Here is a 16,144-nt window from a genome sequence, read left to right on the forward strand (position 1 = left end):
TTCCCATTATCTCCTTCACTTCCCTTTCGCTCTAAACCTGCTCTGTGTTTCCGTCTACCCCAGTTAATGCCCTGTGTCTACTTGGTTATCTGTTTGACTCAGTGCCTTCTTCATCTTGTATGCCTCTTTCTCACGTCTCTGTCTGTTTCTTTCTCTGCCTCCTTCCCTCTGTGTGCCTCGTCATCCTGCAGAGCCAAGCCGGCCCCATGGAGGTCCAGACGGTCGGGGCCACGGCGAGGAGAGTGAGCCCTCTGACGATGAGATGCTCTCTCTCTCCAGCCAGAGGAGCAACGCTAGCACGGCCCCACCGAAACCCGACCCCCCTGCTCCGAAGCCTCCAGCACCTGCTCCCGCTGAAGAGGTGGATCTTCTTGGCCTGGATGGGGAGGAGGTCAACCGCCCGTGCCCCTCATCTCAGCCACAATCTACTGCAGCTACTTCCACTGACCTTCTAGGGGACTTGTTTGGGGCCACACCTCAGCCAGCCAGTGGGCCTTCATCCGCCCAGTCCACGCCACATAAAGTAGTCCCCAACACTGCGTCGCCATGTCCCTCTCCTGCACCACAAGGTGAGATAAAATGTTTGATAGTACATTTGATTCAAATGATTTCTAAAGGCTGATACAGTCAGTGAAGTATCAAAGATCATTCTTGAACTGAGAAATAGTAGTCTGACAAACTAATCCTAACTCAAGGTCCAGTTACTAGCTTTTTTCTGGTGCTTTCAACCTCATCTCATGGTTTTCATCAGATGATATGCAGCTGTTACTCCACAACAGTTTAAGAGGATTTTAGGATTATTTTGTCAAGCTGATATTGTTAATATCTGTTATGGTATAAATATAGGTTAAAAATGAATATACTGTAAATAAATAAACTTTGGCACATATTTGATTCACTTAAACTCTGATGCCTGGGTCATAATGTAAAATAATGTATTGCAATTACTAGAACAAATAGAGACATTTTTTCATTTTGGCACAACCAGCCAAAATTATTTAAAAACATATTATACAAAGAAGTCCAAAGGCACGACACATTCTGTGATGCAAAAGTGGAGAAAATAAAAAGAAATAACTTTTCTTATGTAATTTTCAAAAGTAAAAAAATAACAATGGTGGATCTTTTGTTTCCCTCAGCGTTCGACCCCTTTGGGACAGGTCCGATGCCTAAGCCTCAGGACATGATGGGTTCATTCCTCGGACCAGGTAACGTGGGGCAGCCAGACCCCTTCCTGCATGCTGCTCGCTCTCCATCACCCACCCTGCAGCCTACAAGCCTGGGTAAGGCATGTTTCTGTTGCTCTGCTGCACATTGTCCCACAGCAAAGAGTCTGTCCCAAGTACGGGTAAGGCATGTTTTACAGCATCGGAAAGTCTGCAGTCACACCTTAACACATATAGTCACATGCATTGTGAAAAATGGCATCCAAAGCTGGCTTTTCTTTGTAGAGATTCATTAGACTGCACCGTGTTTTATCTTCTTTTTATTTTCTTTAAGATTTACTCTACTTATTGTTTGTTCAGACACTGGCTTTGCAAAAGATTGCCTTTTTTTAAATTGCTGCTGTATGTTTGACACTGTATGAGTTTGCATGATGTATCACTGCTGCTGCATAGAGATTACACACACTTGTTACTTCGCCCCCAGCACAAATCGTTCCTCATCATCTAACAGCATTTTTCAACCTGAACTCGGCCCAAAGCCAATATTTTAATTTTAAGTAGGACACTTCTGCTTCAGATTTAACACCTTCACATAGCAGTGTATGTGTGTTGAAATAAGACAATAACATTATGGGTATACATTTTATTCAGTGTATCATGCTAATTTTGACATTGACATTTAATGTATAGTGTTTGCTTGAACCCAACCTGAACCTGAAGTTGAAAACAGCTGTTGAACACAGGTTTGAGAGTTGAATAGTTTGTGCATGACCTGTGCAATATTTTAGGACTTTATGGGTGTCTCTTAAGAAAGGCAATATCAACATTAATATCAATCCATTTAGACTTCCAACAACCTCCTAACACTGAGCCTCCCATGAGACTCAGACCTGTTTTTATTTTCTCTGGCTGTGTGGGTTCATGTGGCTCATTCACTGTGTGCTCTGTGTGTGACAAACCTTTTTGTGCTTGAATAGGCCGGAGTTCCCCCGTTCCACCCACCACCCCAACCGTCAACATTCAGCAGCAAAATGCCATGGGAGGCTGGGACTGGAACAGACCTGCTACCACAAGCACAGGTGCTCCCAACACACACACACACACACACACACACACACACACACAAATACACAAACACACACATCACTGCATGTTCATCCAATCCATTAATGTGGGGAACCAGTTTTTCTCCAGAGTTACCGTTTGTTTGCTTGTTCAGGAGGAGGCTTCAGTATGGGCAGTCGGTCAGCCACTACCAGCCCCACAGGCTCAGTCCACAGCACCCCCACCCACCAAACCAAGCCAAACACCCTGGACCCCTTTGCTGACATAGGCAACCTGGGGGGAAGCCTCGGAGGTCAGTCACTGGAAATTTTCTGAAGTCTTTGTCATTATCGCCATCATCTCTATGCCATAATCTACGTATCCTTTCCTTCAGGAGGTTCTGGCTTCTCCAGTAAACCGACCACCCCTACGGGAACAACCCCGTCTTTTCCTCCCATGGGCTCCCCATCACGGCCTCCTCCATCTCCCCAGCATGCAGGAGGGTGGCAGCCTCACACAGGAGCAAGCTTCCCCTCTTGGCAGTCAGGTGCTGGAAGCGGTGGAGGATGGCATCCTCAAGGACAGGGCCCGGCCCCGCAGTCAAAGCCCAGCCCCAGCCACAGCCCCATGCCTCACACGTCGCCCCAGAACCGACCCAACTACAATGTCAGCTTCTCTGCAATGGGAGGAGGCTCGCCCAGTGCAGGGGGTAAAGCACAGGCTGCCATGGGTGAGCAGAAGTTTTACTGTTGAGATCAAGTTGTGCAGACGTGCCGTATTTGAAATAAATTGATTCTTGAAATGCATGACACTTGTTCACATTAAGTGAGTGTGATCTTGCAAAAAATTTGAAGACATTTCACCTTTAGGGGGCAATACAGCAACATCAGGAATTTAAATATCTCAGTGCTCATGAGCTGAATTCTTTAAACTAAATTTTCAATCTGTCCTAGAATTTAAAAGAGTCTGTTACATTTTATCACTGTTTATTTTGATGCATATCCAGGATTTTTTTTTAAAAATGTAACATTTTATTTGAAAATGAAATATTTTATAATTTTATGTCATTAAATTTACAAATTGTGACGACAGTGAGAATTTGGTGGAGGTGTGTGCTCTCAGAGTGCTTTCTGGTTTGTTGCTATTAGAGGTTTAAGAAAATACCTGCATCTGTTTTTAAAACTATATTTGTACAGAGAGCATAGAGTGTGTTGTAATCTTTGGATAACTGGATTTTTAATACATTAATATTTTGATTTTACAGGCACATTCAGCCATCTTCCATCTGCAGTGGGGACATCTCATGCATCTATAATTGTGAATGATGATAAGTGGCTGAGTAGCTTAAAAACAGAACGTGTTTTCTCTTTGTGTTTGGATTTCTCTCTCTGCCAGGTTCTAAGCCCAAGGCCTCGGATGCCAACTTTGATGACCTGCTGTCTGGTCAGGGCTTTGCAGGGACCAAAGAGAAGAAGGGGCCCAGGACTATAGCAGAGATGAGGAAGGAGGAGATGGCCAAAGAGATGGACCCTGAGAAACTAAAGGCAGGGATGACTGAATTCCATCTGCATAGAAATGAAATAATGAGTAGTTTGCTTTGAGAAACTGCACAGTGTCCCACCACTCTTGCATCAGTAGATCTGGGTAGAACTACTGTTTGAGATGAATTCAGTGGGTTTCTGTTTTCTGTTTATCCAGTGTAGTACAATAGAAGCAGTTCAGTGATTCCCAAAAGTAGGATAGCGTACTCAAAAACCTTTGGCTGTGAAAGCCTTTCTCTTTATTCAAGAATCAATTAGGCAGCCAATGTAGGTCTTCCATGACCAAACTCCTCTAATTATGCCTTTAAAAACATTTCACCAGCGCCAAAATAGCATGAAAGAATTTTATCTAATAATTGTTCCAAATGTGGTCATCAGCAGCTAATGCCCCCCCCCCCCCCCCCCCCTCCATCCCCTGTTTGTGACCCAGATTCTGGACTGGATCGAGGGGAAGGAGCGTAACATCCGTGCCCTGCTGTCCACCATGCATACCGTGCTGTGGGAGGGAGAGACGCGCTGGAAGCCTGTGGGCATGGCTGACCTGGTTACTCCAGAGCAGGTCAAGAAGGTCTACCGCAAAGCAGTCCTGGTCGTCCACCCAGATAAGGTAAGAGAGAAAATGACTGGTGGACTTAAAGTAAAGACCTCTCTGGACCTACATATGCAAAAAATGCTCTTTTATTAAGACAAAACTTTAGGTCCAACCCAAATTTTTTGACAGCTCATCAGTAATAAATGATTTGTTATAATAGGATATTAAAGCCGAATGATGAGCAACTATGAAACCCCTGAAAACTTGGTTTCAGCTCTTAAAGCAGCTGTAATCAATATTTTTATGCACTTCCTCTCAGTGTATTTCACTTAATAAAGGTTTAAGTAACAACATTAGTAAGTAATAAACAGTCGAAGGAACATTCTTAAGTATTGTTTATTCAGAGCTTATAGATCAGCCAATGTTCCTCATCAAGTTTGTGAGACTGTAGTTTGTCTGATTTGATTGACACTGGCCTGGCAACATCCCCACAACTGTCATCAGGTTTTCATTCAACTGTTGCTAAAGTCTGATTGGTGCACTGAAGTATGGGACATCAACTTTCTCAACCCAAACCAGAGGCCTGTGAGTGGAGCTCAGACTAAACACAAACACAGAAACGTCCTGTGTGAAATCACCACAACTAGTCCAACTTCAGCAGAAAATTGTGTGTTTGTGTGGGATCCAGTGGCTCATAGTCAGAAACTTTCCAGAAAATCTCAGAGAAGCACACAAGAGGAACATGGAGTTTATAAAGAGGAACTAAAATAGTTTTGGTCCCTGCAGTTAAAATAACAGGACAAACGTTTTTGAATGATTAATTGTCAATACACTAATTGATGTTGAACAGGAACTTTTTCACACATGACATAAACAATGACAATAATACAATGCCACTCTCATAGCCGGGACAACGTATGCCAAGCCGCACCGTCCTTTGTAATCCACGGGGAGATACGGATATGCAAGGTTTCCACATACCCAGTACATTCCTGCAGGGGAGGAGATGGAGCACCTAGCAGTGCGGTGAGCTAAAGCATTGAGGCGAGCCTGGCCTGCTGCCTCCAAACACTGCTCAGGTGCAGAATGTAAAGATTTAAATTCAGCATTGGTTTGTTCTGGAGCCCATTTAAAACTATGAAGGCAGTTCGATTCTCCTACAGGTCTCTTGCCATCGTTCTCGAGACACCAAGGGAACGGCTGAGGAATGAGAGTTATGGGAACCGGTTTTGGGGTTTTGAGACATCTGTAGCAGTTTCCATGTCCTCCAGAACAATTAAGAGGTCTCATTTTGGAGAGACTGGGGCAATCAGGGTGAGAATAAGACTGAGACAAGGGAATATGCATCAGGTGGCAGGTGTCACAATCAGAGGCAGGCAAGGCCATCAGAGGTAAACCCTCTCCAGCTGTGTAAGGCATTACACCACAGACATAACAGCTGGAATTAGGCTGTATGTGGTTGGCTACCTGCCATGCCATAGTCAGAAAAATATTGATATCATCTACTCTTACACCTGGGGCTTTCATGACCTGTGGAGCCCCCATGATAGACTCCACCAGGATCAGTATCAGGGGATGTAGGATAAGGAGCATTCTGCCAGTGAAGGTAATGTAACCACAACCAGGTCTTTCCCGAGCAGTTTTGTGGAAGCTCTTGCCTCATGTAGACTGAATCACCAAGCACGAGCTGAACATCAGCGCCATCATCTGGGGTGTGGAAGGCAGTTTGTACCTGTGAGATGCAGGAAGTGAAGAGAATGAGTCACAACAAGACAGCACAGCAAAATGAGACAGTATATACATAATGACTGTTCTCTCAGGAATTAAACACTAAGCTTAGAAACAGCCAGAAAAATGACCTCACCTGTGGTTTCAGTCTGTTTCCTTCTACTGTCTGAGAGTCACAGGGAGCTCAGGTTATGGTTCTAAAAGTTTTTGTTAAGTAGTGAAAGGCGAACTTCAGCAGCATTCAACAGCGTGCCTTCAGGAGGAAAATACAGAGCTTCTCACTCCTCTGTTCATCCTCTCTTTTATCACCAAAAAGCCAGAGGTACAACCCAAAATGTACACACAATCACAGGAGTGAGGTGATCAAATCACTGGATCAATAACCACTGATCAATCACTAGAAGACGGCAGCATGTCCAGGAACTCAATCATTAATAGAGGGTAGACTTAGTGGCAACTTTACTTCAGATCTGATTCTATTGTCTAATCCCAGCAAGACATATGGTCAATGTATTTATTTGAGACAACAAAAGTAGGAGTAAATGAAAATAAAGGAACAAAAATCCATATCTAGTCTTACAGGTGTACACACATATTAGGTACATCCATTGACACACACAGAGAACCGTGAAGTACATACAGACTCCCAGCATTTAAACACACACATGTTGATTTTTGTTCAGAGAAAATACGCAACATTCAAACGTGTTCATGTAAAGGACTTCAGTCTTTTAGGACAATCAGTCATAAAGCTGATAACATGTATTTAGATCAGTTATCACTAGATGCTTCACAATCAAAGATGAGAAAAGAGATTCAATGGTGACAAATGATGAAATGAAATGATGAAATGTTTCCACAGAGTCTAAAGACTGTGCATCTTTGTTATTGTGCAAAGACTTCAAGTTTTAATTTTTTTTTGGTATTTTATAGATTAATTTTGTATATTTTGCATTTTAGAGTTCATTTTCAGTCTTGTTGGTTGACCACACCCTGAGTTGTTTGTCTCTTTTTTTTTCCCCAACGGTTTCTCACTTGTGTGTAATGGAAAATTGATGGAGTGTGCGAGTGTATGCAAAAATAGAGTAAACAACACAGTAAACTGACACTGAATCACGTATGGCTTGATATTGCAGCTCTTGAATGTTGGGAGCATGTTTCAGATTTAACATTTCCTGACCTGGTCCAACCACTTATACCAAAATCTCTGTTTTCTATCCAGGTGTTTGCCAGAAGCAAAACAACTGCTCTGAATCATTCATGTGGATATATGCAGAAGCGCAACATGTTTGAAGGTGATTTGCGTGTTTAACTGTTGTGTGTTTTCCTCTCTTCCCTCACAGGCGACGGGACAACCATATGAACAATATGCCAAGATGATTTTCATGGAACTCAATGACGCCTGGTCAGAATTTGAAAGCCAAGGACAAAAACCCCTCTACTAAATAAAGAGTGAGGGTCTACCCCTGCTGATTCTGTCATCTAATCCTAAAAAATGTGTCACCATCTCAAACTACAGGCACACCCTACAGCATCCGCCTTTATACCTGAGCTTTGACCCGTACGTCCACACAAACACAGAACAGCCAGATGATCTGCAAAGACGACACAAGACTACAGAACTACAGCGCTCACACTAACGGTGTAACTGAACAAATGACCCCCTGTAGCTCTAATGTACCTACCTACTGTATGTATATGGTGCAGCATTGTCCTTCTTTGTTGAGTGTCCTTAGCCCTGAACCAAACCACCAATCAAAGCAGAGTCACCGGGACGACTAGAAAAACAGAGAAGCATCTGATTCTAAGGAGACAGGTCAAAAGATGTGAGTGACACATGAGATAAGAGAAACACACATCAGGGAGTAAACTGAACAAGCAGACTGCTCTAACTAGAGACTCAGAGTGTCAGATAGTCATTTACCCACAATACATTTTGCTGGTGGGGTAGATTTTGCTTTGTAGTTTGTGTGAAAATTTGATCCACGATCAGTTCTGTCATATCAAATCCAGTTTTTCATGATAAATGTTCATAGAAATAAGAAAAACAGCAGCAGCGTCAGGTTAAAGTATGTTTTTCACTGACTGAAGTGAAATTGAACTGAAGCCAAACGTGTTTTCCATCCAACAGAGGGTGTTTGGAGATATGAATTAATGATGATCTGTCTAATTTAGAAAACATTACGGCGGATGAAAGCAAACTGCTGTGGCTGGTTTTGACAGTAACTCTGACTTCCATCCCCATTAGCCTTAAAATGCAAGGATAATTCACTATGGATAACTAAATAAAATCAAACATGTTTTTTTATGATAAATAATGGGAGATAAATCATAATGTTGTACTGTAGGAGAGCCGCTTATCATTGGTGTGTCTGATGTAATCAAGACCTGTGTGTTTCCGTATTTATAGGGAACTGGGGATTGTATATTTTAGGATGAGCACATGTACAAGCACCTTGAGGTCTCATGCATACTCACTCATACTGTAAGGTTTTTGTTTTTTTTTAACAAGGGAGCTCTGTGAAAGCACAAACTAACTACACTTCACTCGGTGCAGCTTTGAAGGAAGCCATTGTTATTTATTCGTTTTTATTTTGTTCATCTTCATTTTGTCGTTTTGTTGTTTCCATGAACCGCACCTGTCATCAGGTAATGTACGCTACTGTAAACTGTCTGACAAGCTAGAAAAACGGGAGTAATTTGTCAGACTATATCACAATTTTTGTGTGTATAGCCTTTTATAGTCTGCGATATCTTTTCCAAACTACAGAGAGGACACCAATGTGTGTAAACACTACAAACTGCACATCTCAAGCCCCACAAACTCCCTACAACGCAATAAAAGATATGGGGTGATTTTGCAGACATGGATGAGTCTGTCATAAGATGAAATGTAAACTGTGTCGGAGTGATGTGTCAATTAATTTGCTTTACCGTATCTCACTGCTTCATATCTCAGATTCCTGATTTCACTCAAATCCTACACATATCTGTTGTCACTACAACAGTTTTATCAAAACACTGATTTGCAGCGATCGCAAAAATTTTCTTTTTCCTTTTGATTACTTGATTCATTTTGTTTACATTTGTGAGACATTTCTGTCACAGCACTGACCCTTGGTAATAAGGCAGATATCATTTCATATCAGCAGTAAGGTACAGCACACTTGGCTTAAAGTATCAGCCTTTTTTAAGGAACTGTATGTGTTGCAGGTGCTATTTGCAATAGTTTAAACCCGGAACTGATGTGAACTTGACTCAAATCTCTTTCCTCATAATTTAATTAATATTCTGACAGATGTGATTGTTCCTGTTTATGATGGTTTCTCTCCTGTCTCTGGTCCATGTTTTAGGGACTTGTACTCATGACAATGTCTCTACGCCAATGACAAACATGTAAAAAACGAAAATGTGTATTTGCTTATTAGTGAATGGAAACTGAAGTAGTTCTTACTCTCTTTTATGGGTTTCAAGTTTTCACAGGATACTAAAATGATCTTATAACAGCTCTACTGTGAAATCCAGTAGAAGCGGTTTTATTCTGATGCTTGTTATCAGCTCAAATATGTGTTCAAAATCTGTGTTCACACATGCAAATTGAGCAGAACTGCTTCTTTTACACCTTTTAGGTTTTACATCGTTTTCACGCTCTGTGTTTCAGAAATGTAGATGAAGGATGAGATGCTTTTCTGACTGTCTTAAATTCTTGATAGCCATCAGAATGTATGTTCTCTTTACTGTAGTTCAGTCTTTCCCCAGTTTGTTCATCTGCTTTGAGGATGCAGAATGAATACCAACCATTCAAAAAAAGTGTCTGACTGCTATAAAGTGCTGTTTCTTCAACTGGCTTGAGATCCTGAGTGGTTCAAATAAAAGAAAAGTTGTGTAATGACTGTAATGGGTCCTCCTGAAACGACACTGAGTCTCCGGCTGAAAATACTGAACTCTGATCTTGAGGCTGCTGCTTTCTTTGGTGACTTACCAGACACAGGAAGTGTGTGTAGTATGTGCTTCTGTACTCTATTTACACTGAGGACCTACATGTGAAATAACCCTCATACGCTCCCTTGCTGACTGAATTCTCTATCTGCAATCTTACGGCTATGTTAAAAGGCTAACCTCTATATTGTAGTCAATGGATGTGTGTTGTTTGAAGTTGTGGTATGTATGAAAGTGATCAGATTTGGATACAGACTACCGTGCGTTATGTGTTTGCCTGTCTGCTGTTCAAGTATTACTAAATTGTGTAAAAATTACGTTCATGTGTTCCTTTTCAGTTCTGTTTACCGTTACAGGATGTACATAATGATCAAGTGCAGTGCACAAAAATAAATAGTAAACAGAAAACAGAAGGGATGAGCAGCGTCCAGCATTTTTATTTTTTTGTGTCTCTTGTTGCTCAGTAAAGATCATTTTTATTTCATTTAGTAGCTGTACAGAGATGGCCTCGTGGGTTTGAAAGAGGAGGCAGTCTGGGGATCACAGATGCGGTTTCTCCTTTTGAACACTAGAGGATAGCAGCAGACAACACGTGAACTACACTTCTGCCGCGGTAAATGACTTGTGCTGGTCACCCATGAATAGAATAAATACTCAGATCCTTACTTAAATAAAAGAGCCAGTACAACCCTGCCACAAGTAAAAGTGCTTCATTCAAATATCTACTTTAGTTGAAGTACAGATGCATTCTCAGAATATCAAAATACATGTCATTATTTTGCAGAAAAATGGCCCCTGTGGCTTATACTGGACATGACATTATTGGTATGTTAGTGCTGTTACTATCTTAAGTATATAAATGACTGTAACTGGCTGAGATGGAGGTAGATTTAGTTGCATCAGCTAACATATAGTTAGGCATTTTACGGCTTGACATTTTATGCCAGTGGCTCCCCACCACTGTATATACAGTCATTGTTTCCAGCTGAGGAGTCAGACCCCGCTGAAGAGTCACAGGACAATACCAGGGCTTGTGAGAGGATAATTTGGGTTGAAAAAAAGACATAACAGAGTTTTCTAACATATTTAGGACTATCTGGACTTTTGTCTAATTTTGATATTTTTTCTGCTCTGTTTACAGTATTTCATACAACAGTTATTTAAACTAAAACCACCTGATAAGTTAAGAGTCTAAATGTGATGGAACTGCGAACTCATAGACATCTGAAATGTAAAAATGGAGCCCAACCACGCACTATGATTTTTTTTAAGCTTAAAAACCTAAAACATCAGAAACCAGGTCCCAGCTGACCAGCTGACAAACTTAAACTAGACTTAGTGTCTACAGCCATGATTGCATTTCTGTGAGGCTGGAGGATATTCAGACACAGCGGTGTAGTGAATGCTAACATCCTCAAGCTAACTAGCTCTGAATGATGCAAGATACAAAACAAATAGAAACTTAACCAGATGATCACTTTCAGATTTCTGCACTGATTTTAATGCACATCGACTACAACAATATGCTGCCTTACAATGCTGCTGTTCACTGCTTGTGCTTAACTCCTCTCATATGTGATCAGTTCGGGGGTTGATAAGTTTTCCCTTGGGGCCCAGATCCGGGAAAAGCAGGACTGCAGTGTCAGTGTTTGACTATCCAGAAGGAAATTTAGGGTAATTGAAAATAACCCCCTTGATCAGTGATTCATTGTAAAATAAGGTTACTGCTGGACTCCTCAGTTTTTCCCTCCTCTAACTCGCTCTGCTGACAGTGCTTACGTACTTCCTGAGAGGGACTGAGGGCTGATGGATGTAGACCATCAGCACAGGCTGATGTTTCATTTTTTTATTGATATCCTACACCATTAGGCACAAGTCTCATCTACATGTCAAGCTGTTACATTCTCACACAGGGGGACCCCAGATGTCCTTTGGGGTAAATTATATATGGACAAGCACATTGCTTGTCCATATATAAAGATCAAGGTCATTACAGTTAGTAACTGTGGATTTAATGTATAAGAATATAACAATGGTGAAATTACATGAAAATAATATTACCAGTAAATTCAGTTGTAGGACTTGCTTCAGTATGTTATATTTGGAGAGGCCATATGAGCGATTCTGACCATCCCTGAATCTGTTTTTATATGTGCTGCCACAGCTTTTGTTTTGAAACCTACTTTATGTGCCCTGTTTCTATGGTGCACTTAATGTGTTTTGATGATTTGCACGTGACTCTACTAACGTCTTTAATGGCACTGCTAAATTCACTGTGCACATATATGACCTTGTAAGGACACAGGAGGAGAGCAATAAAAGTATCTAAGCTTCCTTCCCCAACCTCCTTGGCTAGCTTGATTGTTCAGCCAAGCTTAAGACTGATATGCTGCTCTCCAAGAGGCAGTGTTCACCATGTTTTGAATAAATTCAAGTTTCACCTGGATGGATGTGACCTTGATTTCACCAAATGACAGATGGTATTTAACCATGAGAACACTGTTTTTATGCAAACAGGACTGTTGCCTTAGAGAAGCTGTAAAGTTGTGAAGGGGGAAACTGAATAAATAATGCCTCTCAGTCACTCACTCCACCTGCCTGCCACCTCTGTCAATTTACCCACAAAAGCACTTAACCCCTAAGTGCTCCAGTGGTGACCTGATAAAAGACCTCCTGCTGAAACCTCCTGCTACTGACTGTGTGGCTGTGTTCCTCTGAAACTGGATATGTCTGGAAATCAGTGCATCCTCTCTGCTCAAGCCAACATGATTTAAAAAAAGCCAACTTCAGAGTTGTTGTATGAGCACACCATGTACTGCTGGGCAATGGGAAATGTCCATGTCTCCAGAGATGCCTCTCCTCCAGTCTGGGAACTCATTACGAAGATAAAAAATATGTTTTCACATGGCCTCTCCAGTGATAGGCCATTAAAAGAACTACCATGCACTTAGATTAGTTGACAGTTAATTTGTCTTTCTTGTATTATTGCTCTCCTGTGTTGTATTGTATGCCAGGATTTGTGTGTGACTTTGTGTATGACTGATAGAACTTATTGGAGACAATATAGCCATAAGTGTAAATTCACTTACAACATCCCAAACATCCATCCATCCATCCATCCATCCATCCATCCATCCATCCATCCATCCATTTTCTAAACCATTTATTCATACAGGGCTGCAGGGGGGCTGGAAGCTGGAGCTAACACTGGGCGAGGGTGGGGTACACCCTGGACAGGACAGCATATCACAGGGCTGACATAGAGAGAGAAACAACCATTCACACTCACACAGACACCTACGGGCAATTTAGAGTCAAAGTTTAGGCATGTCTTTGGACTGTGGGAGGAAGCTGGAGTACCCGGAGGGAACCCACGCAGACACGGGGAGAACATGCAAACTCCACACAGAAAGGCCCCAGGCCCCACATTCCAAACAGCAGCTGAGACAACATACACTCAGTTGGCAGGTTATTAGAAACACCTGATAAAACTAATGCAGTGTAACACAACAGTCCTACAACAGATCCTCCCTTCATGAAGGTTATAACATATCGTGTGGTGATATTGAATTGCGCTGCATTGCAGTGAGAGTTGTTTATATTATTTAGTCCCCCCTCACTGTGTTACCTACCACCCCATTACAGTAATATCAAAGTACAGCTAAGGGTGACATGAACATTTCATTACAATCCATCCAATAGTTTGAGACATTTTACTTGAAGCAAAAACTAAATAGATAAATAAAAAATGTCACACTCTATGATGGGACAAGAGGAAAAGTCCAAAAGTCATCAGGATATATTAATCCAGTGAATGTCTTTACCAAACTGTGTGCTAGTCCATCCAGCAGATGTTGAGATAATTCACAAGATAAGTGAAACTTTAAACTGCTGGTGGTGCTGGAAGTAAATTCAGGAGATTACCAAAGTCAGTAGGATTTAGCCATTGATTTCTGTATTAAAATGTTATAGCAACCTGTCTAATGATGGTCAAGATATTTCAGTCCAGCCTGGACCGGCTGATCAAATGAAAGAAGAACATTACCATCCATAATGCCAAAAGTCAAAATAAGACATAATGTTTACAAGGAACCAAGCAGGAAAAGCGGCCTAATTTAAAATCCATTGCTTCTTGTTATTGCTGCCAAACATAATTATGGTTAGCATGAGAAAGGCAAGTTGTGTCCATAACATGTATTTTTAAGTGGCAGGGATGTTATGTTTTTGTTGTCCGTGACCTGTGCTCTCTGCTGCACTAATGACAACTCAAGTACAGCACCATTGTCTGGTGATTGAAATGCAGCTATTACAGACTCAGAAATGCCAATGTGGATGCATTCGATTCATTCTCAAGGCTCTTCGTTAGTGGGTTTCTAATAATGTGAGGGAGGGGTGGGAGGGGTGGGGGACATGTGGAGCAACAGACAAGAAGTTGATATTTGGGCAGAGATGCTGAGGGTCAATGTTGGTTGTTGACCACCAAAACAAATCATGTTATAGGGAGCTAGTTTGCATTTGTGTCTCTACTTCACCCGAAGATGATGCTATCATTGTGAGAAAATGGTTTTATTTTTTGCTGCTTTCTTTGCACTGAATCATAACATTTTCACACAGAATACACTTCCATCTTTTTAATACAGCTAAAGATGCCTTATAAAGTAAAGTCTCTTATTTCCCAATCATAAACTTTTATCTTCATATCTTCACTACATGTATTGACTTGATAGACGGAAATATTTTGTTACATGTCCTACATGATGCAATAGGCATGAAGGAAATCGCCGCTGTGGTGTGTGTGTGTGTGTGTGTGCGTGCGTGCATGCGTCTCTGTGCAAGAATAGGAATGTGCTTTTTGTGTGTGTGTGTGTGTGTGTGTGTGTGTGTGTGTGTGTGTGTGTGTGTGTGTGTGTGTGTGTGTGTGTGTGTGTGTGTGTGTGTGTGTGTGCGCGCAAGAATAGGAATGTGCTTTTTGCATGCCAAGACAATGAGACTTTGCTGCCTGGGTGTGCAGATTTCACACAGGAAGCCAAAAGAAAACATTTGATTTAGTTTCAGTGTTATTTTTTTGCACTCTCTGCTTTATTGTTCCTTTACTGGGGAGAACACGACAATCTTTATCTCACTGAGTGACAATAGTAGCTTGATGTTTACGTACAGATACTTGATCATCTGAATGCTTTTGCTTTTAAAGAACAAACACTTAAGATACAAAATGTCATTTTTTGTGGTCATCAAACCTCAAAAACTGATGTGTGTTCAAATCTGCCTTTATTTTAAATTTTGCATACAAACAAAAGCTCATACCTTGAAAGAGCAAGTCATTGTAATACTGCAGAAGTCCAGATTTAATACTGCTTGGTGTTTGGAAACCACCTCAGGTGTGGTGCAGGTCAACTCCCTGACTCTGCTGTGGTCAGCAGACTTTTGCTGTCTTACTGGCAGGTTAAAAATAGAATCCTCCCCTTTGGGCCTGCCACTTCACAATCGTGGGTTACATGTAACTGCAGCTGTGATGGAAACTTACAATGGCACTTCATAATAATAACTTTTACAGGGACTTAAAAGCTGTTTTCAAAATAGTATGGCTGTTGCCATTCTTCTTTGGGATCGATCTGATTATCACTTTGACCGCAAGAGAGTCACCTTTTGTGGCAGGTGCAGCCGGCGTTGGTGACTTTCTGGATGGCATGATGTAAGTTTAGTCTTCTTTTGCTTATGTAAACTTAGATTAAAATGAGCAATGTAAAGTGTTGCCGTTGCTAAATAACCAGCGTTAGCATTAACAGCTGTTTACTTATCAGAAGAAACATTACAAGTTCAGCATCAAACTTACTTTACAACCTCACCGAGAGCGGTCTCCAGCGGAAGAGAGCAACACCAATGTTAACTCTCGTCTCTATCGCGTCTTTACTTCTACTGAAGTTAGCATGCTAACCAGCAAGCCCCGGCCCGACTTGTCACTTTCCGATAGCGACTCACTGTAGCCTCCAATCTGATGTAGCGCTGTTCAGAGGGCGAATTACTGCATGACCTTTTTAACTTGTAAATGCAACAATGGCTAAAGCTCCACCACCTGCCCCCAGCAAGAGAAAACGTACAAGTTGATATTTGTGAAAAAAGCTCTATCCTCTGCTAGCACATTTAATATGACAACCTCAACCAGTTGCCTACTTAGACATCCAGCACTGATATTC

General features: G+C 41.5%; 1 protein-coding gene across 5 annotated transcripts in view; it reads left to right on the top strand.

The window, feature by feature from the left end:
* Positions 1–10,367, top strand: part of dnajc6 (DnaJ (Hsp40) homolog, subfamily C, member 6) — a 37,651-nt gene extending 27,284 nt beyond the window's left edge. For 2 of the 5 annotated variants that reach the window (XM_071486180.1, XM_071486177.1), the window contains 8 exons: positions 192–569; positions 1,140–1,283; positions 2,144–2,245; positions 2,386–2,523; positions 2,605–2,940; positions 3,606–3,754; positions 4,182–4,358; positions 7,355–10,367. In XM_071486180.1, the coding sequence (XP_071342281.1) occupies positions 192–569; positions 1,140–1,283; positions 2,144–2,245; positions 2,386–2,523; positions 2,605–2,940; positions 3,606–3,754; positions 4,182–4,358; positions 7,355–7,456 (1,526 nt within the window). In that variant the 3' untranslated portion in view covers positions 7,457–10,367. The remainder of the gene's footprint in view (positions 1–191; positions 570–1,139; positions 1,284–2,143; positions 2,246–2,385; positions 2,524–2,604; positions 2,941–3,605; positions 3,755–4,181; positions 4,359–7,354) is intronic. The other 3 variants (XM_071486182.1, XM_071486179.1, XM_071486178.1) reach the window with 2 other exon arrangements.
* Positions 10,368–16,144: the final 5,777 nt, after the last annotated feature.

This window comes from Trachinotus anak, unplaced genomic scaffold, assembly GCF_046630095.1.
Source record: "Trachinotus anak isolate AG129_WGS33_773 ecotype Australia unplaced genomic scaffold, CSIRO_AGI_Tana_v1 ptg000010l, whole genome shotgun sequence".
Classification (NCBI taxonomy): Eukaryota; Metazoa; Chordata; class Actinopteri; order Carangiformes; family Carangidae; genus Trachinotus; species Trachinotus anak.